At 47.7% G+C, this 24,853-nt stretch overlaps 1 protein-coding gene across 3 annotated transcripts in view; it reads right to left on the bottom strand.

The window, feature by feature from the left end:
* Positions 1 to 24,853, bottom strand: part of LOC116938948 (voltage-dependent N-type calcium channel subunit alpha-1B-like) — a 217,121-nt gene that overhangs the window by 20,175 nt on the left and 172,093 nt on the right. For 2 of the 3 annotated variants that reach the window (XM_076061005.1, XM_076061006.1), the window contains exons 45-51: positions 18,455 to 18,560; positions 17,584 to 17,691; positions 14,528 to 14,637; positions 11,719 to 11,778; positions 7,141 to 7,185; positions 5,928 to 5,999; positions 2,584 to 3,081 (exon numbers count right to left, since the gene is read on the bottom strand). In XM_076061005.1, the coding sequence (XP_075917120.1) occupies positions 2,584 to 3,081; positions 5,928 to 5,999; positions 7,141 to 7,185; positions 11,719 to 11,778; positions 14,528 to 14,637; positions 17,584 to 17,691; positions 18,455 to 18,560 (999 nt within the window). The remainder of the gene's footprint in view (positions 1 to 2,583; positions 3,082 to 5,927; positions 6,000 to 7,140; positions 7,186 to 11,718; positions 11,779 to 14,527; positions 14,638 to 17,583; positions 17,692 to 18,454; positions 18,561 to 24,853) is intronic. The other variant, XM_076061007.1, reaches the window with a different exon arrangement.

Genomic DNA, 24,853 nt, shown 5'->3' on the forward strand with positions numbered 1-24,853 from the left:
CTTTAAACACATTGTATGTATGTATGTTGAACTTTTGGCACCATACGTAGCCAATCGTGCTAATCGGAGGCGAGTAGAGGGATGGTGAAATGTTGATGCTCTGAGATGAAAGTGGTCCGATATGAGAGCAGATCAAAAGAGACATTACACGCATTTACAATCTAGAATTCCTCTTATACACGGTAATGATATCAGGGACCAGTATCGCGGACCAATCATCCACGAGGTTATCCGTAACATTACTTACGGAAAATCTGATCTGCAAGCTCAACATCTGTGAATAACCCGCAGGTTAATGGGACGAAATTGCCATGCGACTCCTCATATCCACAAACATATTGCGGATAATAGGAGCTTTTAAAGCACAGCGGCTGTCAATGAAGCGCAAGGTGTTTGCGCGTGAGTGCAAATGACGTGGCGGTTCTAAGACACACGGCAGCATCTGTATCTCCGTGTGAGCAACAGAGACACAGAGGGGATACACCCACAGATACGGACATGGAGACACAGAGACACCGGGACAAAAAGACATAGACACGCAAAGGTGTAGTAGGTGTTACCGTACATGGATCTCTCATCTCTTGTACTGTACGTGTAAGTGGCGAGTGACATGTCCTGCCCAACCTCACTTGCAGGAAGGGTGTCTTACGATCTCTGTCTCCATGTCTCTGTCTCTCCGAGTCTCTCTGTTTCCGTGTCTCCCTGTCTTCGAGTCTCTCTGTCTTCATCTTCCTCCGTGTCTTTGTGCGTCTCCGTGTGCCTGTGGCAGTGTATTCGTGTCTGTCTTGTGTGTGCGTGTATCCGTGTTTGTCTCTGTGTCCCCGTGGTTGTATCTGTGTTGTCTTGTGATGTCTCTGTGTCTCTGTATTCTTGTCTGTGTTGTCTCGTGATCATAGCGAGTGCCGGTGTAAACTTGCTTTGATCACGGCCATCTTTGTTGAATTGCGGTGAACCACTGGTAATGAAACATAATTTGAAGCTCATCTGACCCATGGAAACCTGCAAGTATTACAAAGCCGCTTCACAATGCATGATGGGTAAAATTGTGGATAATCGGACCCAACAGTTGCCGTGGATAACAGGAGTAAGACGAACATGGATAAGAGGAGTTCTGTAATTAACAATGATTTACAGCCATTTCTCAATCCCTTACTAGATCAATGCCCCGTGTGCTATCTCAGACATGGAGGATGTTCTACCATGCTTCACCGTGCTGATCAATAAGGGGCGGTGAAGTTCAGGGCCCACGTCGCTCGCCACGGATGTTAGCCATGGCCAGGAATCGTACTCAAGTCACCGGGTTGATAATTGCAGTGTGCAAACAACTGCGCCAGCACTTGTGACTTTGTGAGTCGTGTTACATTTACACACCCATTGGAAACTGGGCTTGAGGGCCCAGGAATGGCCCACGCAGTATCGTGGATGAACATCATGGCACAGACCCATGTCCCCACACTCCACACGTCATGGGGCTTTGAGCCCTACGACTACTTTGGGGCACAACGATCATGAGATGTTAACTACTTCGCCTGTGCTACAGGAAGTCGTGGGTTCGATCCCGACCCTGATGTCTGTATGTTTGGATTTTGCGTGTTCTCCCCGTGGTCGTGTGGATTTTTCTCCAGGTCCTCCGGTTTTTCCCTGCACATTTAGAAACATGCATTTCGAGTATTTGGCTGCTATAGATTTCCACATGATAAACCACTTTGTTGAGCTATCATTTGTGGCCAGGTCACTTCTCAAAATGAGCTATATAGCTTGGTGGGCCTTACCCGGTAAAATTTTTGTTTTGGCCACCAAAATAACAGGAAGAGCGATTTTTGTCGAATTCAGTAAAAAATTCAACATGTCAAAAGCCACAATGCACGTGAATGTGAGACGGTGGTCCTTGATGAATAAGGTCACAAAGAAGTCCTTAAAGAGCTGCATGTGGTTCTGGAGGTAGGCGATTAAAAATGGCAATGTTGTAATTTTCCGGCACGTCTTTATTTTTCATGAAAAACATGGCCCTCAATTTGAGTTACGCAAAGAGACGCCGTCAACCCCACATTCTGCTTCCCCCGTTAGCCCCGTGAGGTTCAGGCCGGTGCCGAGGTGGGCCCGGGTAAAAACGCATGGCTCCCTTGTTTAGAGGGAGAGCTGCCACCCAGATCCACGTGGTGCCAGGCTGGCCCAGGTTCACACGTCATGGGAACCCAGGCTGAGCCTGCGAGCCTCGCTCATGAACAATTGTGAACCAACGTGTCTCATGAACCAATGTGGCTTCTTGTACCAATGTCAGCCTCATGAACCAATGCGGCCTCATGAACCAATGCGGCCTCATGAACCAGGCTGGCATGCTTCGTATCGGGCGTGGAAACGTGGCAGTGCAGAGAAATGGAATCGAGGCAGGGCAGTGACAGAGGGCGTCTAAACTAGTAACAGTTAACAACTCCCTGACTAGCAAAAACAAATGCGAGTCGGGTGGACAAAAGAGTGGTGACAAGGGGTAAAAATATAAATTTCTGAATATATTCTACATCAACATACAGATTATAGAGAATGGTAGCAAAAGAACAGGCAGAGATACATTCCGGTACTTACTTGTCTCTCATGATTGAGGCTGGGCGAGCACGTCCTGTAGGCCTCCACGTCAGTGTCGTAATGCTGGGGATGATGATGATGCTGCTGCTGCTGTTGACGGTGTCGCTCGCGTGATCGGTAGCGATGGTTTCCAGTTCTCTCCGCGGTATGAGAGCGGTCTCCAGACCCCACACCTTTCCCCACCCCCTCTAAAGTGGCTGTCTTAGACTCCACACCCTCTTTGGGCCTTGTCCTGTCCCTGGGCCCCGTCCCCTTGGTTCGTCCCGTGCCCTCCCGTGGGCCTGTCCCCTCCTTCAGGCCTGTACCTTCCCTTGGGCCTGTCCCTTCTGTCAGGCCTGTCCCCTCCTTCGGGCCTGCTCCTTCTCGCGAACCTCCTCCGGCTGTTCTCATAGCAGGCCCCAGCCTGTCCTTAGGCCCCGCTCCACCCACACCGTCATCTAACTCACATCGGTTTCCATTTCCAACGGCAGACGCTGATCTCTTCATTGGGCCCGTCTCCTAAAACAGACGTAAGCAGACGAAAGCCTCTAACTATTTTTATTTATTTAACCAGGTAAGGCCCACTGAGCAATATAGCTCTTATTCTTGGTTCTTTCGGTAAAGTCACGTTGAAGGGAAACAATAAAATAATAAAATATATAAAACAATAAATTCTCACGACGTTTCGACTGCAACACAAGCAGTCATCATCAGGTGACTTTACCGAAAGAACCAAGAATAAGAATCACTGCAGTCACGAAAGCTTTAAATCAAAATATAGCTCTTTTTCAGAAGTGACCTGGCCACAAATGATAGCTCAATCAAGTGGATTATCGCATGGAATTTTATAGCAGCCAAATACTCTAAAAGCAAGTTCATTCTAAATGTGGAGGGAAAATACTGAGGGGACCAAGAGAAAAATCCACACAAGCACGAGGAGAGAGAGGCAAACTACAAATATACAGCAGGCATCAGGGTCGGGATCAAACCCACGACCTCCTCCATACCAGGAAAGGTAGTTAACATCTCGCCACCATGGCCCCCCCGGGTGTACCCGCCACAGGTAGGCAATACACATGTTCTCAAAAGTGTTTTAGAATGCTCATGTAGTTTGAGAATTGATTGGCATCATAAATGTTTTACGAATTCATGATGATTGGCGAAAACTACCTCAAGTCACTTTTTACGTATGATTATAATAATTCCCGTTATTCGTCCACTAACAAGGAGCATTCTGCGAGGACATGTTTAGACAATTTCTTTCATGAGTGTTTGAAATGTTGGAGAACATAAAAGCACCTGTAGAAACCCTCCAAACTCTGCAAGGGTCGGTTCAAAAGTATATTTGCTGTACTGTCATCTCCTGACCACTTTCAGCCTAATAAGCTGGGGAATGTTACGTGTGGTTCGCCAACCTTAGTTGTTTTTTTTTTCCAGAGAAGATACGTTTAACATTTTGTATAACTGGAATGCTTTTATTACTTTGTTCTTGAATATCAAGAGAAGTTCCAGCACGCGTGGGGCGAGCCTTGAACAGCCTCGCTTTATTAAAGACACAAACCTGTAAGGGAGTTGAAGTCAATGGTCAATGGCCCCGAGTTACACTACCCATGCTCCTTGTCTACTAAATAAGCAAACTGCTACTACTCTTGTGGTGTACCCAGATGCCACTCTTGTGGTGTACCCAGTTATCACCCTTCTGTACCCAGATTCCACTCTTGTGTATACCTAGATGCCACTCTTATGTATCCAGATACCACTCTTGTGTGTACCCAGATGCCACTCTTGTGTACCCAGATGCCACTCATGTACTCAGATGCCACTCTTGTGTATTCAGATGCCACTCTTATGGACCCACATTCCATTCTTGTGGTGTACCCAGATGCCACTCTTGTGGTGTACCCAGATGTTACTCTTGTGTGTACTCAGATGACACTCTTATGTGTACACAGATGCCACTCTTGTGTGTACTAAGATGCCACTCTTGTAGTGTACCCAGATGGTCCGGCCGTTGAACACTACCGCTTCTCGAGCCTCTTCGCAAGTGGCCAACCGGTGAGCGTTTTACCAACGGCTAACTCGGGCCCCTTGTGCCTTCACCGGATGGCCGAGCCACTTGTTCAGGCAGCGCTCGACCAACGTGAGGGCCTCAAGTGCAGTGGCCAACGGCCATGTTGCAGTCGTCAACATGAGTGGCGTCGCAGGCAACGCAGGGCTTCCCATGCCGATATTTACGCCTGGCAGTTTGTCCATGCTTGTACGTTACCACCAACCCGATGTGCAATTTTAAAATATAAAAAATGCTTTTTAGCGTTCTTACACATACAGTCAGTTCTGCGAAAACATGTTTTCAGAACGCGAATTGGATATAACGCGATGATGAATGTATTACAGAACATTTTTTTTTATTAACGCGGATGCGAATTGGATATAACGCGATAGAGTGACCAGAACTACGTTGCGCGAGTAGGAGTAAGCGGTCGTACGGCTGCCTCAGCGTAGCATCGCACAAGGCGGGATGCTGCTGTATGCTTTTTAGATGCTACCCACGTATCTCAGTCTTTGTTCAGCCTCCATACGCATCTCACGTGTTATTGCGGACTGTGCTTTACCTTACACAGTAACCAAGTCCCAATGCAACGACTATGTAACAGCAGAACTGACTGTGTATAGTAGTTCTGTACTTCCATGTATGTATTTTAGGAGGATTATTTTTTCCTATCTTAATGTGCGTGCCCTCATGATTTGTTTTATGCGCTGATGTTCTGCCAAGTACTTGTCTTTAAAAAAAACGTTAAGTTCTGGTCTTTTTCCAATTTTTCTTTCCCGGTGCACCCTTAGCAATATTGTGACGAGCCAAAATAATCCATTTGGAAATGTCACAGAGCATTGTGACCTTGTGCGTCTGACACAAGACCTCATACGTCATATACCCTTCAAGTGGCCTCGTCATCTCTACACAAAAGGGGGCGCACTTTACCACACACTCGGCTATGAGATGAGGTTTGGATAAACTCCAGGTTTGAGAATAAAGCAAACATGCATTTGGCTATCACGTGATGAAGTAAGTTTGAATAAAAATGTCTTTTACATATATATTTTTTGTCTGTGCTGTCATTGGCGATCGAACTAAGGCCATTAACTTGCTGCGCTTGAGAAGCCGGTTTAACCACGGTTGGCCACCAGTGTATCGTGAGTGCCGGCTCGGCGCTCTTGACCCCCAAGCCACCCGGGCCACCTCTGCCCAGTACTTTTGTCTGTGTGTCTGTGTGTGTGTGCACTCAAGGTTCTCTTTGCAGGAGGGACCATCGTCTCCGTGGTCTCTCCCCTGGCTGCAGGCAACGCTCGCGTGTGCGCGCACGTACCTGCGTGGTCCCAGCTAGCCGCGGCATGGACACGGCTCGCCCCTGACTCTCCAGGGAAAGCAGACAGTCACTCTATAAAAACAACAAATACACAGATCCCCCGTTTAGCCTTGACAGACTGTTGGGGCAGACTGTTAGCGAGCACTTATGAAGGCCGGCATGGCACACGAGGGGGTGGGTGGCCAGCAACGACGCCCGGCCGCCTTTGTCTCCCCAGCGGCGATGTTTACTACACACAGTACCAGGTACTCATTTGAGGCTCAATAAACCTAGGGGCGGCCCAGGACTGGTTCAGATAATCGTCACTAGTGTTGACCACGAGTGGGAATGGAACTCGGGTTGTCGGGTTCGTAGCGCAGTGCGCCAACCGCTACCTGAACCACTCTCCACACACACACACAAACATCTGTGTGAACACCCATTCATAACCACTCGTTCATGGATTTGGCCAAACATCCTAATATTGGACCGTAGAGCGTGGGGCTATTGCTGGCGCTGACTGTGACTGTCTTCCAGGTGACTTGTCTGCGGTTTCCCATGTCTCTGTGCTCAAACTGGGCGCGTTCCAAATTCGACGTCGTTTTGAGAGCGCAGCATTCACGAGTGACGCTCGAGTGGAGGCGCTTCTGGCCCCAGAGTGTCGTGACCAAGCAGGCAATTGCACGGCTGCATCCTCGTCTTTTCGAGGAGTAAAATATGCCAATGTCTTCATAGCCAACGCTGGAGTAAATCATCAGGGCAAAGTGTTTTAGCGGTTTCATCGACGTGTGAATTTGGCCCTTTGTGAATGTTTTCTGCCTGTTTGTCCGCGCGTGATTGTCCGCGCGTGACTGTCCGCGCGTGACTGTCCGCGCGTGATTGTCCGCACGTGATTGTCCGCACGTGATTGTCCGCGCGTGATTGTCCGCGCGTGGCTGTCCGCGCGTGACTGTCCGCACGTGATTGTCCGCGCGTGATTGTCCGCACGTGATTGTCCGCACGTGATTGTCCGCGCGTGGCTGTCCGCACGTGATTGTCCGCGCGTGATTGTCCGCGAGTGATTGTCCGCGCGTGATTGTTCACGCGTGATTGTCCGCGAGTGATTGTCCGCGCGTGATTGTCTGCGCGTGATTGTCCGCGCGTGATTGTCCGCGAGTGATTGTCCGCGCGTGATTGTCCGCGCGTGACTGTCCGCGCGTGATTGTCCGCGCGTGATTGTCTGCGCGTGCTTTACCTCGGCACTGAGGGTTGGGGCCAACAATGGTTGCATACACTCCAGCTGACAAAGAGAGACACAATCCCATCACTCGCGATTGACACAAAAACAAAGATTCCCCGTATAGCCTTAACAGACTGTAGGAGCAAGTGCTGTTAGCGAGCACCTATTAAGATCGGCATGGCACATGAGGGGATGGGTGGCCAGCACCACACTCGGCCTCCGTCTCCCCAGTGGCAATATTTAGACATTGCACCATTTACTCATTTGAGGCTGAGTCGACCTAGGGGATGCCCAGGACCAGTTCATTTAATCGTCACCGGTGTTGGCCGCGAGCGGGAATCTAACCCGACCAGCCAGGTTCATGGTGCAGCGTAGCGCTAACCGTTGGACTACCACTCTCCACGTTTGACACACAAATACAACCTTAGAGGTCATTACTACCCACTTCTATCTCATCACACCCAGAGCCATCAGTGTTCGTATCGCTGTCAAAAAAAAAAAACAAATCTATTCCCTTATTCTTGGTTCTTTCGGTAAAGTCACGTAGAAGGGAAATAATAAAAATTTTACGTAATAAAATAAAATTCTCACGACGTTTCGGCCACAACGCAAGCAGCCATCCTCAGGTGAAGAACAGAACTGTCGGAAAGACAGCGTCCTGTTTTATTTTTATTATTCTATTGTTTCCCTTTTACGTGGTGACTTTACCGAAAGAACCAAGAATATGAATCCCTGCAGTCACGAAAGCTTTAAATCGAAATCTATTCCCTTGTCGTTAAGATTGTATTACACTGCTCCATCCATTATCTGTATCCCAGTTAAGGGTCAAGATGTATAGATAAAACATTCCATCAACAGGGAGCTTACACGTAACCCATGAATACTGATCGTTGACTCCCTTTCTCCTTCAAATTAAAAATTACGTCAAGGCACTTCGTGTTATTTTGTAGTATTAATTCTCTGCAATATTAAAAAAAATTCCAGATATTATTCACATTTAATACTTTGACATGTTCTCTAAGCATTCAATGACACGATGTGGTCATTCATGAAGACAGGGGCTCTTCTCTCAAGATTCCCCACAGCTCACAATGGATCAGAATACATTTGCCAGCAATGGCACCTTGCAACGCTCCATTGTGGTGCTGGTTCAAAATACGTTCTAGCGTTGGAAAACAAAATGCCAATTGAAGTGGTGCAGGCGGTCCCCCGCCTCCACGATGTCACGAAGAGTTCCTGGAAACCCCGTCGACGCAAATCAGACGCCTATTTTCCCATAGGCGGCAGAAACGGTAGAGGCATCACCTGCCGACGTGTTTTTTTCCATTTATCACCCGTATTTATCGGGGTTTAATCGGTAAACATCAATACAAACACGCTCGGGAATAGCAAAGATCGCCACGCGGAGTCACGTCAGAAACCAGACGGACTCCGTTCGGGAGTCGGGTCGGAAGATGCGTCGTAAATCAAGTTTCTGCGCTGTAAATCAAGTTTCTGCGCCGTGAATTGATCCACAGTGGCGTTGTATAATCGTCGTAAACTGGAGACCGTCTGTGCTTTGTATTTTAATCCATGCGATTTGGTTTTAAGTTGTAGTTGAAAGAACTCACAAATGACGCCACGGACTTCTCCTTTGTTGGTTTCTAATTGTATATATTTGGCCACGTGTTCACGTAAATACACGTTTGGCAGCAGCCTTACAAGCGTCAATAATAACAACGCACATTCGCCAATAACATCGTGGCCCTAAAAGTAGTCTACAGTTGCTACTATCGGGCTGTGGCTCTTCTTCGGAGCACGAAGATCAAGTGGTCAGAGCAACTGAGTGAATGGAATTGGAGGCTGCGCTATACACCATGGGACCCCCGATAAAATTTAATTTTCAAGGTGTCTCGATGAACAGTCTTACATTCGTAGCCAATGGGTTTCTTATGATTACAGTTGTCCCTCGATTAACGTTTTTAACCCGATCCACAAAAACTACTGTTAACTGAAATGACTGTTAATCGAATATACAGTGAGGGAAAAAAGTATTTTATCCCCTGCTGATTTGGTACGTTTGCCCACTGACAAAGAAATGATCAGTCTATAATTTTAATGGTAGGTTTATTTGAACAGTGAGAGACAGAATAACAACAACAACAAATCCAGAAAAACGCATGTCAAAAATGTTATAAAATGATTTGAATTTTAATGAGGGAAATAAGTATTTGACCCCCTCTCAATCAGAAAGATTTCTGGCTCCCAGGTGTCTTTTATACAGGTAACGAGCTGAGATTAGGAGCACACTCTTAAAGGGAGTGCTTCTAATATCAGCTTGCTACCTGTATAAAAGACACCTGTCCACAGAAGCAATCAATCAATCAAATTCCAAACTCTCCACCATGGGCAAGACCAAAGAGCTCTCCAAGGATGTCAGGGACAAGATTGTAGACCTACACAAGGCTGGAATGGGCTACAAGACCATTGCCAAGCAGATCGGTGAGAAGGTGACAACAGTTGGTGCGATTATTCGCAAATGGAAGAAACACAAAAGAACTGTCAATCTCCCTTGGCCTGGGGCTCCATGCAAGATCTTACCTCGTGGAGTTGCAATGATCATGAGAACGGTGAGGAATCAGCCCAGAACTACACGGGAGGATCTTGTCAATGATCTCAAGGCAGCTGGGACTATAGTCACCAAGAAAACAATTGGTAACACACTACGCCGTAAAGGACTGAAATCCTGCAGCGCCCGCAAGGTCCCCCTGCTCAAGAAAGTACATATACATGCCCGTCTAAAGTTTGCCAATGAACATCTGAATGATTCAGAGGACAACTGGGTGAAAGTGTTGTGGTCAGATGAGACCAAAATGGAGTTCTTTGGCATCAACTCAACTCGCCATGTTTGGAGGAGGAGGAATGCTGCCTATGACCCCAAGAACACCATCCCCACCGTTAAACATGGAGGTGGAAACATTATGCTTTGGGGGTGTTTTTCTGCTAAGGGGACAGGACAACTTCACCGCATCAAAGGGACGATGGACGGGGCCATGTACCGTCAAATCTTGGGTGAGAACCTCCTTCCCTCAGCCAGGGCATTGAAAATGGGTCGTGGATGGATATTCCAGCATGACAATGACCCAAAACACACGGCCAAGGCAACAATGGAGTGGCTCAAGAAGAAGCACATTAAGGACCTGGAGTGGCCTAGCCAGTCTCCAGACCTTAATCCCATAGAAAATCTGTGGAGGGAGCTGAAGGTTCGAGTTGCCAAACGTCAGCCTAGAAACCTTAATGACTTGGAGAAGATCTGCAAAGAGGAGTGGGACAAAATCCCTCCTGAGATGTGTACAAACCTGGTGGCCAACTACAAGAAACGTCTGACCTCTGTGATTGCCAACAAGGGTTTTGCCATCACGACCACCGCCACCATTAAAATGCAAATCAATTTATAACATTTTTCACATGCGCTTTTATGGATTTTGTTGTTGTTATTCTGTCTCTCACTGTTCAAATAAACCTACCATTAAAAGTATAGACTGATCATTTCTTTGTCAGTGGGCAAACGTACAAAATCAGCAGGGGATCAAATACTTTTTTTCCCTCACTGTAGGAATTACATGTTGAAAGCATTTATCTGTTCCAAGACGTTTAAACACTAAATATTATTATAAGAACAGATCAATGGATTAATATCCTTTATTACAGCGCTCGGATTGGCCGAAATTGGTGCCAGAGTGCATAACATAAACCTGCCGTTCATAATTTTTGTAAACATTCGTCTAAACCATGAGGGGTGCCTATGGGAGGCAAAACGCTAACCGGAAAACCGTTAACCAATGTGACTGTTAACCGAGGGACTACGGTAATGTTTGATCAGTGCCCCATGGTGTATTATAGTAGTACCGTCTCCACCTATGATTCACTCAGTCTCTCGGTTCTCTCTGTCCGTGTGCCATGTAGAATGGCGATTGCCCAAACACATCCCGCTACTGTGTGTGTATTGTGTGTTCCTTTTCGGGTCACAGTGTTCTTGACGAATGTGCCGAGTTTGTGTGACATTTCCATCATGGCATGTGAAAGGTTGAGGTGATCAGCACCTTACCCAGCCACCTTTGTCTTTCCAGTTCTGATGCTTACATGTAAAAAATTTTTTATCAGGTAAGGAGCACTGAGATACACAGCTCTTTTTCAGAAGCGGCCTGGCCACAAATGACACCTCAATTAAGTTGCTTATCACGTGGGAATATATAGCAGCCAAATACTCTAAATGCGTGATGTTGATTCTAATTGTGGAGGTTAAAAACCTGACCCGGAGAAAAATCCACGTGACCGCGGGGAGAGAGACACGCAAACTCCAAATATACAGCAGGTGTCAGGGTTGGGATCGAACCCACGAACTCCTGCATACCAGGCGAGGCAGTTAACATCTTGCCACCACGGCACCCACACTCGACGGATATTAATTTCTGTCGGCTAACTCGACCGACAGAATGCCTGGAACATGTGGAGCTATTACGTGCCAATGACGTGTGCCCTGGGGAATTGCACCCAGGTGTGTGAAGGCAAACACTCACGCGCCGCCCCGTGTGAACGTGCGCGGCTCTGTACCTTGTATTGCGGAGACTTGGCAACGACGGGAGCAGGCACCACGGTGGGTCCGATCTTACGCTGCGCACGCACCATCCAGGGGGCAACAGGGGTAAAGGGAAGAACGCGGATTACGTGTGTGTGTGTGTGTAAGTATATATGTGGGAGCGGTGGTGTAGCGGTTAGATCGTTGCGCGACAAACCCAGCGACCGAGTTTGATTCCCGCTCACGGCCACCAACGCCCGTGACGATTATCTGAACCGGTCCTGCGCCTTCCCAAGGTCGACTCAGCCTCAAATGAGTACCTGGTGCGATGTGTAACATCACCACGAGGGATACAAAGGCGGCCGGGCGTGGTGTTGGCCACCCACCGCCTCGTGTGCCGTCCTGGCCTTCAAAGGTGCTCGTGAACAGCACTTGCGCCAATAGTCTATTACAGGCTATACGGGGGATCTTTGTCTTTGTGTACGTATATATGTGTGTGTGTTCAACTTCTTTTGCACCGTATGTAGCCAACCGTGCTAATCGGAGGTGTGGGAGGAAGACAACAAACCAAACACAAAAAAGCATTTCTAAAGAAATTAGTTTTCAACCGAGATTTCAAATTGCATAGCTCCAGTGGCTTCATAATATCGGAAGGAAGAGCGTTCCAGACGGCCACAGAAGCGCATCTGAAAGCGCGAGATTCGGTGGCCGTCTTAGTCGACGGTTAGCTAAAAGCCGCCGCTGCGAGGTTGACCGGAGTTTGCATGAAGGTTCATGCCACTCGATGAATTCAGCAAGGTATTGCGGTGACCGGCATTACCAGGACCCTGCCATATGGTGTATGTTAGGCATGCACCAGTTCACCTCGCAGATGACGGGCTTTCAACGATACCATATTTTTGCCCGTAGCAATAAAAATGTGGATTTGTAAAAAGTTTGAAAAAGTTGGTGCAAACGAGCAGGGGTGGGATCGTATGCAGCAAAACCTTGGATTGCGAGTCACTTGGTCTGCGAGTGTTTTGCAAGACGAGCAAAAATTTAAAATAAATATTAATTTGATAAACGAGCGAGGGTCTTGCAAAACGAGTAGTGCACGTGTACGCTTTGTACTGCCGAGCGTCACGTGATCGCAACTGATATACGAATGCTTCAATTACAAGCACGTTTCCGGAACGAATTATGCTCGCAATCCAAGGTTTTACTGTATATGGTAGATAGACAATTAACAAAATGAATATAATTGTTATAATTACGTTGTATTGACATTAATATATTTATTATCTTGAATATTGGTGCTGCTAAAGGAATAGGGAAGCTAGATTGCTGTGAAATATTAATCTCGACACCGTGGCGAGATGTTATCTCCCTCGCCTGGTATGCAGGAGGTCGTGGGTTCGATCCCGACCCTAACGCCTGCTGTATATTTGTGGTCTGCATGTTCTCCCCATGGTCGCGTGGATTTTTCTCCGAGCCCACTGGTTTTTTCCCTCCACATTTAGAATGAACACCACGCGTTTAGAGTATTTGCCTACTGCTATAAATGTCCACGTGATAAGCCACTTTGTTGACCTGTCATTTGTGGCCAGGTCAGTTCTGAAAACGGGCGAAATAGCTCAGTGGGCTTTACCTGGTAAAATACAAAATAGTTTAGTTTTAATAGGGGAAACTGTCTGATGTGTTGCAGGGGAATACATGTGGTGTGTTGCAGAGTACTAAGGAGCACATATATCTCTCTTGATACTGCGTCAGACACCAAATAGGACCAGATCCAGGAGATGAGAAGAAAATAATCCAGGAAGTGAGGAATGACACAAATTTGGCTCTATAATTACGTGGCCAAAGGCCCGATTTACTCATGGACAACTGCAATGCCCAGAGTAAGCTGCATCTCCTCCAAATCACCAAGTCAGTGACGTGAAGTAGCTCAAAAGCATATAACCATCCCGAGGTAGTCCTGCCACAGAGGTACGTATGTATGTTGAACTTCTGCCTCCACCGTATGTAGCTAACCATGCTAATTGGAGGTACTGTCAATGGAAGGTTCCACAGGTTGTGGATTATATTCTTGGTTCTTTCGGTAAAGTCACGTAGAAGGGAAACAATAAAATAAAAAATATATTAAACAATAAAATTCTCATGACGTTTCGACTGCAACACAAGCATCGAAACGTCGTGAGAATTTTATAGTTTTTATATTTTTATTATTTCATTGTTTCCCTTATACGTGAATTTACCGGAAGAACCAAGAATATGAATCCCTGCAGTCACGAAAGCTTTAAATCAAAGGTTGTGTATTGATAATAATTGACAAACCATCCATGGGTCACGGTATATATGAAGAACTAGAGTGGTGTCTCAGGTGATTGTGGGTCCAAATGGTGTAAGGGGCACGTGAGGTAATAATGAAGGCATCACGATCTCCCTGTCCACAATCAGTCAACGTTCCATTCCTGTGTCCTTACGTAGAATGCAAAAGACGAGAGGACTGGAAAAAAAAAGTTCTGGTGGGCTTGGGCAGGAACCATCGCTTCGAGACTAGTGATGGCATCTCAGCTCGGACCGCCTGCGCGGGGTTGAAACGCTCAGATTAGTTCACCTGAGGGAGTGAGACGGAGTGTGGCATTGTGAGACCGTGGGGCAGGCCTTTGTACAGAAGTGGACACACTTTGGCTGATGACAATGACGTTATTGAGCCAATGATAAAGTGGAGACGCACATCACTTCGACAAAAGGCAGCACCTTGTGCCCTAGTGGGACAACCGCAACGGTGATCGTGCATGGGCCGAGCGTGGGAAGAGGATGTGTGCGTGTTAGTGTGCACTCTGCTCGCGCTCGCCACATTACCCTGGAGTGCGGCACGCTCGCCTCCGTGCCCACCTGCTTGCTTCGGTGCACTCGGTAAAAATCCAAAATCATCTTCACGGCGTTCACCTTCCCCACCGTCAGGTCGGTAGCTGTAACGAAGAGACACGACGAGAGAAGCAGCGGTGGAGTATTCCGCTTGAGGGGAGTTCACCTGCTTGTCTGAGCCCGGCGGGAGCGCGCTCGCCACTTGTTGCAGAGGCTTTGCAGGCAGGCCGCCCTGGTTATTACCGCGGGGGTATTAACTGTAAGATAGGCGCCGTCCGCTTCACAGTGGAGGTCAAAGATCCGATGACGTCTTTCGCAAGAGAGAAGGCCATTGTGTAGCGATGTCGCGGTCCAGATTTGCCACGTTGGAAAAATGAGCGGTAAAATCACTCAATTTAGAACCACACGTTGAAACATCGCTCCACACCCCATCCCCCTCCTTTGAAACCACCGCAGACACTGCCTGTGAGACGCAGCGCCCTCCTGCGTGATAGCCTAGAGCAGTGATTCTTAACCTGGGGTGCACACACCCCCTGGAGGTGCGAAATGCCCTCTCTGGGGGTGAGAGACATGGCCAATTTTTTTTTAGAAGGCAAATCATCGAAGACCCATATTAAGCTAGGGCACATTAGTACAACTACTTTGTTTAATCAAACCGATGTATTTATTAACATTAAACATGAATTACTGCAGTCACGAAAGCTTTAAATCAAAATTAAACATGTTTTTTATTGAGAACCAGAGGAGTGCAGGCTGCAGTAAAAGTTAAGAACCACTGGCCTAGAGCTTTATAAGAATGGCACGAATACCAAATGTAATTAATTATAACGTGCTTTAATTAGTCTACTCGGCATGGAATGGGGTATGGTGCAAAGACAAAGATCCCCCCATGTACCCTGAACAGACTGTTCGGGCAAGTGTTGTTAGCAAGCACCTATTGAAGGCCGGCACGGTACAAAAGGGGGTGAGGCCTTTACCACGCCCGACCGCCTTTGTCTCCCCAGTGGTGATAATTTATACACCGCATCAGGTACTCATTTGAGGCTGAGTGGACCTAGGGAACGCCCAGGACCGGTTCAGATATTCGTCACTGGTGTTCGCTGTGAGCGGGAATTGAAGTAGGGTTGCCGGAGTTCGTAGCACAGCACGCTAACCGCTGCACAACACTACTGCGATACTAAACTACCGCTGCACTACCGTTGCACTACTGCTGCACTACCGTTACACTACACTATGGTGCAGCCACCATCACAATCGGCAAAATTTAACTCCCCAAAACGGCTTCGATGAGAAACTGTGCGTAACACTGACTTCAGACTGAGCCTAGGAGGGGAGCCAGGCACAGAAGTAAAACTACGAGCCACCCTCTCCTCCTAATGGAGCCCAATAACCACCACAGGTAAAGGGTACAATTCTAGCATTGCATATATATGTAGTGCCGTGAATTTACTCGGACGACAACCGTCTTCTTCCACCGTCACTTTTATTCCATCGTTCCGCACACACAGTAATTCTCCTCTTCCCCAACTCGGACACTCCGATTCACCTCAGCACCGTCCGCTCATCCTCCTTCCACACACAGTGGTTCTCCCTCTATCTCCTCACACACAGTGTCTCCGCTATCTCTTCACACGCAGTGACTTCCTCTATCTCCGCACACACAGTGACTTGTCTGTCTATTCACACACAGTGACTCTATCTATCTCTGCACACACAGTGTGATGCCTGTCTATTCACACACAGTGACTCTATCTATCTCCGCACACACAGTGACTTGCCTGTCTATTCACACACAGTGACTCTATCTATCTCCGCACACACAGTGACTCTATCTGTAACTCTCCCTGTACCTATCTCCCCCGTAACTACCTTTCCGCTAACGCTAACTCTCCCTATCGCTATTTACTGTCCTTTGGGTTCGGCTCTCAATCTATTCTTCCCTAACATTTGCCAGCTCTCCTCTTCATATCTCTCCACCTCTCGCCAACAACTGCCCAACAACAACTCAACTCCCCGTTCAAATCACCTAGCGTTTTATCCCCTTTTCAATTATCCTTAATTGCCACGTGGCTCGCTGGCATTTTCCCGCCAGCTCGCACCTGTCCAACGGTCAGAATTCGCGACGCCGCCATTTAACGCTGACAACCTCTCGACCAATCACAGCCCTCGTGCCATGACTCCTTTAATTACTTCGCTTTGTTTATGCCACCCGTGACTCGACCACCTGCTCGACCTTATGTGACCCACTCTGCTTGTATGTCTGTATGTACTGTATGTGGCCAATTTACCTATGCATATCGTTTACTCCACTACATATATACATAGTGTGTGTGTGTGTGTACACGTGTGGGTACAATTCGTGTTGCTTTCGTTCGCGCAAAGCACAAGGCGCGTTTTTGGAGGCAGTAGTGCAATGGTTAGCGCACCACGCTACGAACCTAGAAACCCAAGTTTAATTCCCACGCAGAGCCAACAATGGTGGCAATTACCTGAATCTGCCCCTGGGCATCCTCAAGGTCGCCTCAGCCTCAGTTGAGTACCTCGTGCGGTGTGTAAACATCAGCACTGGGGAGAAAAAGGCGGCCGGCGTGGTGCTGTCTACCCACTCCCTTGCGTGCCGTGCCAGCCTTAATATGTGTAATATGGGGTGCCACGGTGGCGAGATGTTAACTACCTCGCCTGGTAGGCGGGAGGTCATGGGTTTGATCCCAACCCTCATGCCTGTATATTTGGAGTTTGCGGTGTCTCTCTCCCTATGGTCGCGTGGATTTTTCTCCGGGTTTTACGGCTTTTGCCTCCACATTTTGAATCAACGTGCATTTAGAGTATTTTGCTGCTATAAATTACCACGTGATTAGCGCCACTTTGTTGAGCTACCATTCGTGGCCAGGTCCCTCCTGAAAATGAGCTACATAGCTCAGTGGGCCTTACCGGGGTAAAATAAAAGTAGTCAGTAGCGGTATGCGCTCGCCAACAGTATGTCAAGGTCTATACAGGGGATCTTTGTGTTTTAACAGAGAGGCTGCGTGGGACCGCACGTGCAGACTTACGCGTTCTGGGCGGCACCAGCAGATCCAGGGTTTTGTTGGACAGGTGCTGCCACACTGTCATGATCTCTTTCCTCAGCTCCATGTCCATGGCCAGTTGGTCTTTTGCCCCTGTGCGTGGACAAATGCATTTAGAAACAGTGGCGCAAACAATCCTCTTTGGCAGCTGAATCGGACCTTTGATGAAATTGTATGTGTTTTTTAGGCGGTGTGGGGTCGGAAAGCCCAACATTTATAGAGGTCAGCAATAAACAGCACTATCACAGTTGTAATACATGAGAGTAAAGATGTTTCTTGTACGTATTAATGTACGTTGAACTTATTTCGCACCATACGTAGCCAACCGTGATAATTGGAGGTGTTTCATGAATTGAACACGGCTATACGAGCTTGGGCAAGCCGACGAAGAATGTGCAAATGTACCAAAATAGTTGCGTAGGCTCGCTGCCGTTTGATCGTTAGGGTATTTGCTGTATGGCAAAAGCAACTTTCTCTCGGTGTGGAAACCCTGTTTAATCACGGGAGCCTACACTCAGATTTGAACCCAGGATCTCACCAGCGTCAGCTCAGGAGCTCTGACCCCTGCGTTACCTGGCCACCTCCATTCGTGAGTTCATACTTACATAAAACCAATTAAAGGCAAACCCCAATGTGGATTTAGAGCAGACAGGCTTGTAGTGTTCACATATCGTTCCTCCTCCCACCGTCCACTCCTCCACTGGAATCGACTTCCCTTTCACGTGGCCTTAAAGTGCACCAAGGCTGGCACAAGCGCCGCGGTGACGAATGGCTGCGGCTGTTGTTGTTGTTGTGGTGCGTGCCCACACAGTGACGGGCAAACATTCAGAGGGCAAGTGTGGGCAAGCTCGAGTACCGGACGCCATCTTGATTTCCAAGGCCGTGCGGATGAGCGCCACCAGCGTGGACGTGAAGTGCACGGTTCCGTCCACCTCTATGGGCATGTGCATCCGCATCAACCGCTGCACACGCGCGCACACACGTACACACACGTGCATCATGAGCATTGTCAGGGCGCCACGGTGGCTCGGAGATGTTAACTCCCTCGCCTGGTATGCGGGAAGTTGTGGGTTTGACCCCGACCCTGACGCCTGCTGCTGCTGTATATTTGGAGTTTGCGTGTCTCTCTCTCTCATCATCATCACGGTGGCTAGGAGATGTTAACTACCTCGCCAGGTGTACAGGAGGTCGTGGGTTCGATCCCGAGACCCCATCGCCTGCTGCTGTATATTTGGAGTTTGCGTGTCTCTCTCTCTCATCATCATCATCACGGTGGCTCGGAGATGTTAACTCCCTCGCCTGGTGTACAGGAGGTCGTGGGTTTGACCCCGACCCTGACGCCTGCTGCTGTATATTTGGAGTTTGCGTGTCTCTCTCTCTCATCATCATCACGGTGGCTAGGAGATGTTAACTCCCACGCCTGGTGTACAGGAGGTCGTGGGTTTGACCCCGACCCTGACGCCTGCTGCTGTATATTTGGAGTTTGCGTGTTTCTCTCTCTCATCATCATCACGGTGGCTAGGAGATGTTAACTCCCTCGCCTGGTGTACAGGAGGTCGTGGGTTTGACCCTGACCCTGACGCCTGCTGCTGTATATTTGGAGTTTGCGTGTTTCTCTCTCTCATCATCATCACGGTGGCTAGGAGATGTTAACTACCTCGCCTGGTGTACAGGAGGTCGTGGGTTTGACCCCGACCCTGACACCTGCTGCTGCTGTATATTTGGAGTTGCGTGTCTCTCTCTCTCATCATCATCACGGTGGCTAGGAGATGTTAACTACCTCGCCTGGTGTACAGGAGGTCGTGGGTTTGACCCCGACCCTGACACCTGCTGCTACTGTATATTTGGAGTTTGCGTGTCTCTCTCTCATCATCATCACGGTGGCTAGGAGATGTTAACTCCCTCGCCTGGTGTACAGGAGGTCGTGGGTTGGACCCTGACCCTGACGCCTGCTGCTGCTGTATATTTGGAGTTTGCGTCTCTCTCTCTCTCCATGGTCGCATGGATTTTCCCCGGGTCTTCCGGTTTTCCCTCCACGTTTAGAATCAACATCGCCATGCGTTTAGCGTATTTGGATGCTGTACATTTCCACGTGATAAGCCACTTGTTGAGCTATCATTTGTGGCCAGGTCACTTCTGATAATGAGCTACATAGCTCAGTGGGCTTTACCTGGTAAAGTAAAAGGTTAAAAAGTCATAAGGTGCCGCAGCAGTAACACTTGTGGCTCACAGCAAGCAGGGCCTGGATTCTATTCCCTTTGTGTGTGGACTTTTCATGTTCTCCCCCTAGTTCTGGATGGGATTCTTCTCGGTTGTTTTGGTTTCCTCCCATGGCTAATAAATATATACAATGTATCTGGCATCAGCCAATCACGCCAATGCTGAAAAATTACTCAATTTGGATTTGCATCTGTGCATATCGCCCCCGAATGTGATCAAACTTGGCAAGACTTTCCTGACAAAGTCGCGAGACTTAGTGAGGCTTTCCTGAGAAAGCAAGTAGATTGATAACAATATTATTCATCATAACAAGACGTCTATGGCGTATCTCCCAGATGGTAATCTTATATCCAGGTAGCATTGTGAAAGGGTGCCTGACACACAGCAGGAATATTCTAAGCTCTGATTTGGAGTTGAATCAGTTATATTCATCTATACTGAAGGAATCCGATGAGCTATAAAGCTCTTTTTCACAGATGTCCAGGAGACTTTTTTTACTAGCTGTAAATCCGTCTTATGGAGAGATTGGCCCCCACCAAATGAACGTGGAATTTCCACCACTGGCTTGGGGTCACCAACAGTGATGAGCGTCGTGCACATACGAGAGGAGCGGTGAGAGACTCGGTGACTCTGCTTCTGTGTCGAGTGGTTTTTAACACTTTTAAATTCAACACGGTTCCTCAGCACAAGCCCAAAAGGCCCCAAAAAGTAAAATCACCAGCAACCAACACTTACTTCTGAGGACTGCCATTGCTCTGCAGGGATCGGTAAGGTCCTGCACACTCTCCATTCACAAGGATTGCTCTTGGCTCTGTAAATAAAACTGGTCTCGAGTTTCACATGGATTTTTCCGTAGCACTTGCCACAAATGCATTACGGAAAGTGATTGTCTTGGCAACAACAAAATAAACTTATTGCTGAAATGTCATCGTCGGATGGTTTACCAACTTCTGGCAGCTCAAGTGTCGACTTGACACAAGATTACGCAATGTCACCATCATATCTAACTCGCGCACAAACAGAAATCGACAGTTCACCTCCCCACCCCCCCACCTCTGTGTGTGTGTGTGGCCCACATACATAAAGCGGTAGTGTAGCGGTTAGCATGCTGCACTACAAACCAGGCGCTCCCAGTTCGATTCCCACTCACGGCTAACACCAGTGACGATTATCTGAACCGGTCTTGGGCTTCTCCTCGGTCGACTCAGCCTCGAATGAGTACCTGGTGTTGTGCGTAAAAACATCGCCACGAGGGAGACAAAGGCGGTTGGGCGTGGTGCTGGCCACCCACCCCCTCGTGTGCCGTGCCGGCCTTCATAGGTGCTACTCGCAAACAGCACTTGCCTCGACAGCTATATAGGGGATCTCTGTCTTTGTTTGCGTGGCGGTACACGCACTCGAATGCACTGGAAACGACGCCGCACGAAATTTGGTCAGGGTGGCTATTTTAATTTTAACCAGGTAAGGCCCCACTGAGCTATGTAGCTGTTATTCAGAAGCGACCTGGCTATCACAAATGATAGCTCAACGAAGTGGCTTATCGCGTGGCAATTCGTAGCAACCAAATAATCTAAATGCACGTTGGTTCTAAATGTGGAGGGAAAAACTGGAGGGCCCAGAGAAAAATCCCCTCACCGCGGGGAGAGAGACACGCATACTCCAAACATACAGTCGTCGTTTTTGTTGTTGTTGTTGTTGTTGTTTTCCCTCGCACTTTCTGTTCATAGGTGGCATTGTGTCGCCACTTTGGAAGGGTTTAGCCAGAGATCAATCGATTTAATTTTTGGTCTGCGTTTTGGGCAACTGAGAAAATGGGAGACATCTTCTGGCGTTGCTTGGCACAAAGGGTAGCAGTTTGGGGCGTTTGGGTCGATTCGATTTTGGTAATCGACTAGCATGGAGAAGTAACCTGAACGGAGTTTAGCCAGTTTTGTGCGAGTTGCCCGGGTCAAGGATTTTTCGTCGTCTGCTATGGGTGGGGGCCAACCCCCTAGCACGACATTGGGCTTGTAGGCGTTCAGGCAGTGCATGGTGGCAGCGGTGTGCAAGTGGTTAAAAATTGATTTGGTGGTGCTATTTGGTGGAAGAGCGTTTAAAGTCAATTGCACGTTGGCAGAGTTGAAAGAAAGTAAGGTGGATTTTCATTTTCCTAGCAGGTGCAGGGGGGCTTTGAGTAGCTTTGTGCAAGGATGCGTTGTCGAGTGGCATGAAGCCGGATATTGATCGGTGAGAAGCTTGCAGTGTTCTTGAATCGGAAGAACTTTGGTCTCTTGGTGGAGATGATCAATGGGCGCCATGAGGTGGCATCCTGTGGCTAGGTGAAGTGCTTGGTTTTGGGCGGTTTGGAGCTTTTGGTAACCTGTAGAGGAGAGGTTTGGGCACCAAATGGGACTGGCATAATTGATGATGGGACGTCCAATGGCTTGGTAGGTTAGGAGTAAAGTCTCCTTTTATCGACCCCAAGATGTGCCGGCGAAAGCTCGTAAGATGTTATTTCGTTTGATTACTTCTGCATGGACGTTTCTGCCGTGTTGAGCGAAGCTGAACATGGTGTCAAAGGTTACACCAATATTTTTTGTGGTTTTTGCTAGTGGGAGGTGTTTGTTGTTTATTATGACGTCGGGATGTAAGTTGGCTTCACGAGGATCAGGTGTGATAAGGGTGACTGTTGATTTGGATGTTGAGAGTTGAAGCGATCTATTGGCTAGGAAAGTGCTGAGCCGTTTTAGATAGGAGTTGATGGAGTTTTCCATTTTGTAAACTGTGATGTCTTCGGCATAGCTGACTACTTGTCCTGCTTTTGGAGGAGTTGGTAGATCGTTGAGGTAGACGTTTAACAGCGCTGGGGATATTATGGAACCTTGTGGTACTCCTGCATGTTTCGTGAGGAGGATTGAATATCACGAAAGAGAGCGCGTGATTGGCGGCCCCTTAGGTAATTTGTAAGCCAGAAAACAAGGCCTGATGGTAGCGTAGAACCCTGGATGATGTTGATGCGCGTGAGGTGGTTAACAGTGTCGAAAGCCTTTGTAAGGTTAAGGGAAGCGACGATAGTGCGTGATAGGGGCTTTTTCTCATTGAAACCGTTTGCAATTTGGGTGGTTAGGTTGAGAAGAGCTGTTGTTGTTGAGTGTGCAGGGCGAAAGCCATGTTGGTGAGATGAAGGAGGTAAGTTGGTGGTGATGATTGCAAGGATGAGGGCCTCTAAAATCTTGATTGATGGGCAAAGTAGGGAAATCGGCCTGTAGGATGTTGCTTGATTTAGGCCTTTGCCGGGTTTTAGAGGTGGGATGATTGTCGATGATTTCCAGATGGCCGGAAAGAGGTTGCACTGGAGTGAGGCGTTAATGGTGGAGGCGAGAAACTTCATGCCAAGGGGGCCGAGGACTTTGAGGTGGGGCATAGCTATACCATCGGGGCCATTTGCAGAATAATTTTTGGCTTTTTTGATAGCTAGTTTCACTTCTTCAAGGCTAAATTGGGGGGCGTGGTTTAGAGGTAATTCCTTGATTTGACGGATTTTTTGACGGGTGGATTTATTGCAATAGTGTGGGACGACTGATGAGGAAAGTTTGTTGAAGTGGTTGGCGATGTTATTGTTGTTTATGACAGATTTGTTGTTGAAAGTGATTGCGCAATTGGGTGGCGGTTTGGAGTGTCCATCTAAGTAAGGCTTTGATGGTCTTCCAAAGTTTTGATGAGTTTTGGCGGTGGTCAAAAGATTCAACAAACTCGTGCCAGCGTTCTGTTTTGGCTCGATTGATTAACTTTGTGATTTCAATGTTGAAGGCTGGGATTTGTGGTGAAGTAGGATTTTTAATCCTAATAGTGTTTCGTTGGTTTATTAGTGTTGAGGCTTCTTTAGGGAGGCAGGGAAGGTGTTGCTTGTAGCAACCCGCCGGGATGGTGTGTTTGGTGATAGTTGCAATGATATTCTTTAAATCGAAAGTTGCAATGATGTTTCTGAAAATCTTTTCAGAGTTATGTGCGGATGTGTGGATATGGTTGATGTTGTCGGCGAATAATGCTTCTGATTCTGAAGTAAAAAGTGGCCAGTTGGCTTTTTAAAGCTGTAATACAAGCGGTTGTTAGGCGTTTGTGAAGGCTTGGTGGCATTGAGGGTCAACACAATAGGTAGGTGGTCGCATTCAAGGGCTGTAAAGACTTGCCAGTCAATTGATGAAAGGAGGTTTCCTGACGCTATTGAGATATCTGGTGAGGGCCAGATGACGGAACTCTGGTTTGATTCTTGTCATTGAGTACCCCAAGATATCAGCAATTAGGTCGCCACGTGCATCTGAAAGGGAAGAGCGCCAAAGTTTGTTGTGGGCGTTGAAATCTCCAATAACAACTGAGTCGTTGTTTGGTAAAAGTCGATTTATATTGAACTGATAGTTGCGAGGGCAAGAACTGGTCGGTGGGATGTAGACGTTGATTATAGTGAGTGGGCCTAGATGGGATTTGATACGGACGCTTAAGACTTCTGTGGTGATATCAGAGGGAGGCATTGGGATTTTAATTTCTTCAAATTGAATGCTGTTATGGATGAGGAAAGCTAGACCGCCACCAGCTGTTGGTCGGTGTCGACGGAGGAAAGTGAAATTTTGAAAGTTGTGCGGGCGAGAAGTGGATTTTAATTTTGTTTCTTGGATGGCGGCTATATTAATGGGGTTTTGTTGTAGGAAGGTGCTGAGTTCAAGAGATTTGTTGTTGATGCCGTTGATGTTTAGTTGAAAGGATTTTTAGGTCGTTTTTGTCATGGACGTTTTGTTGTGGTTGAAACGGTGGTTGCGATGGATGAGGTGGTGGTGCTAGTGTTCTTGTGCAAGGTGGAGTTGTTGGAGTGGATGATGTACAATATTTGCAGAACCAGCCGGAATTTGAACTGGGGATGCGGGCTAAAGTAGTGCAGCGTTTGTGATACCAAGCTGCACAACCGTTGCATTGGATAGAATTTGCATTGACGTTCTTGCCGCAGCCGCCACAAGGCAAAAACGGGCCAGGATTCAATTCGATATCCCCAGCAATAATGAGA

The sequence above is a fragment of the Petromyzon marinus genome, chromosome 5 (genome assembly GCF_048934315.1).
Source record: "Petromyzon marinus isolate PM22_M1 ecotype Great Lakes invasive population chromosome 5, UKy_Petmar_22M1.pri1.0, whole genome shotgun sequence".
Lineage (NCBI taxonomy): Eukaryota > Metazoa > Chordata > Hyperoartia > Petromyzontiformes > Petromyzontidae > Petromyzon > Petromyzon marinus.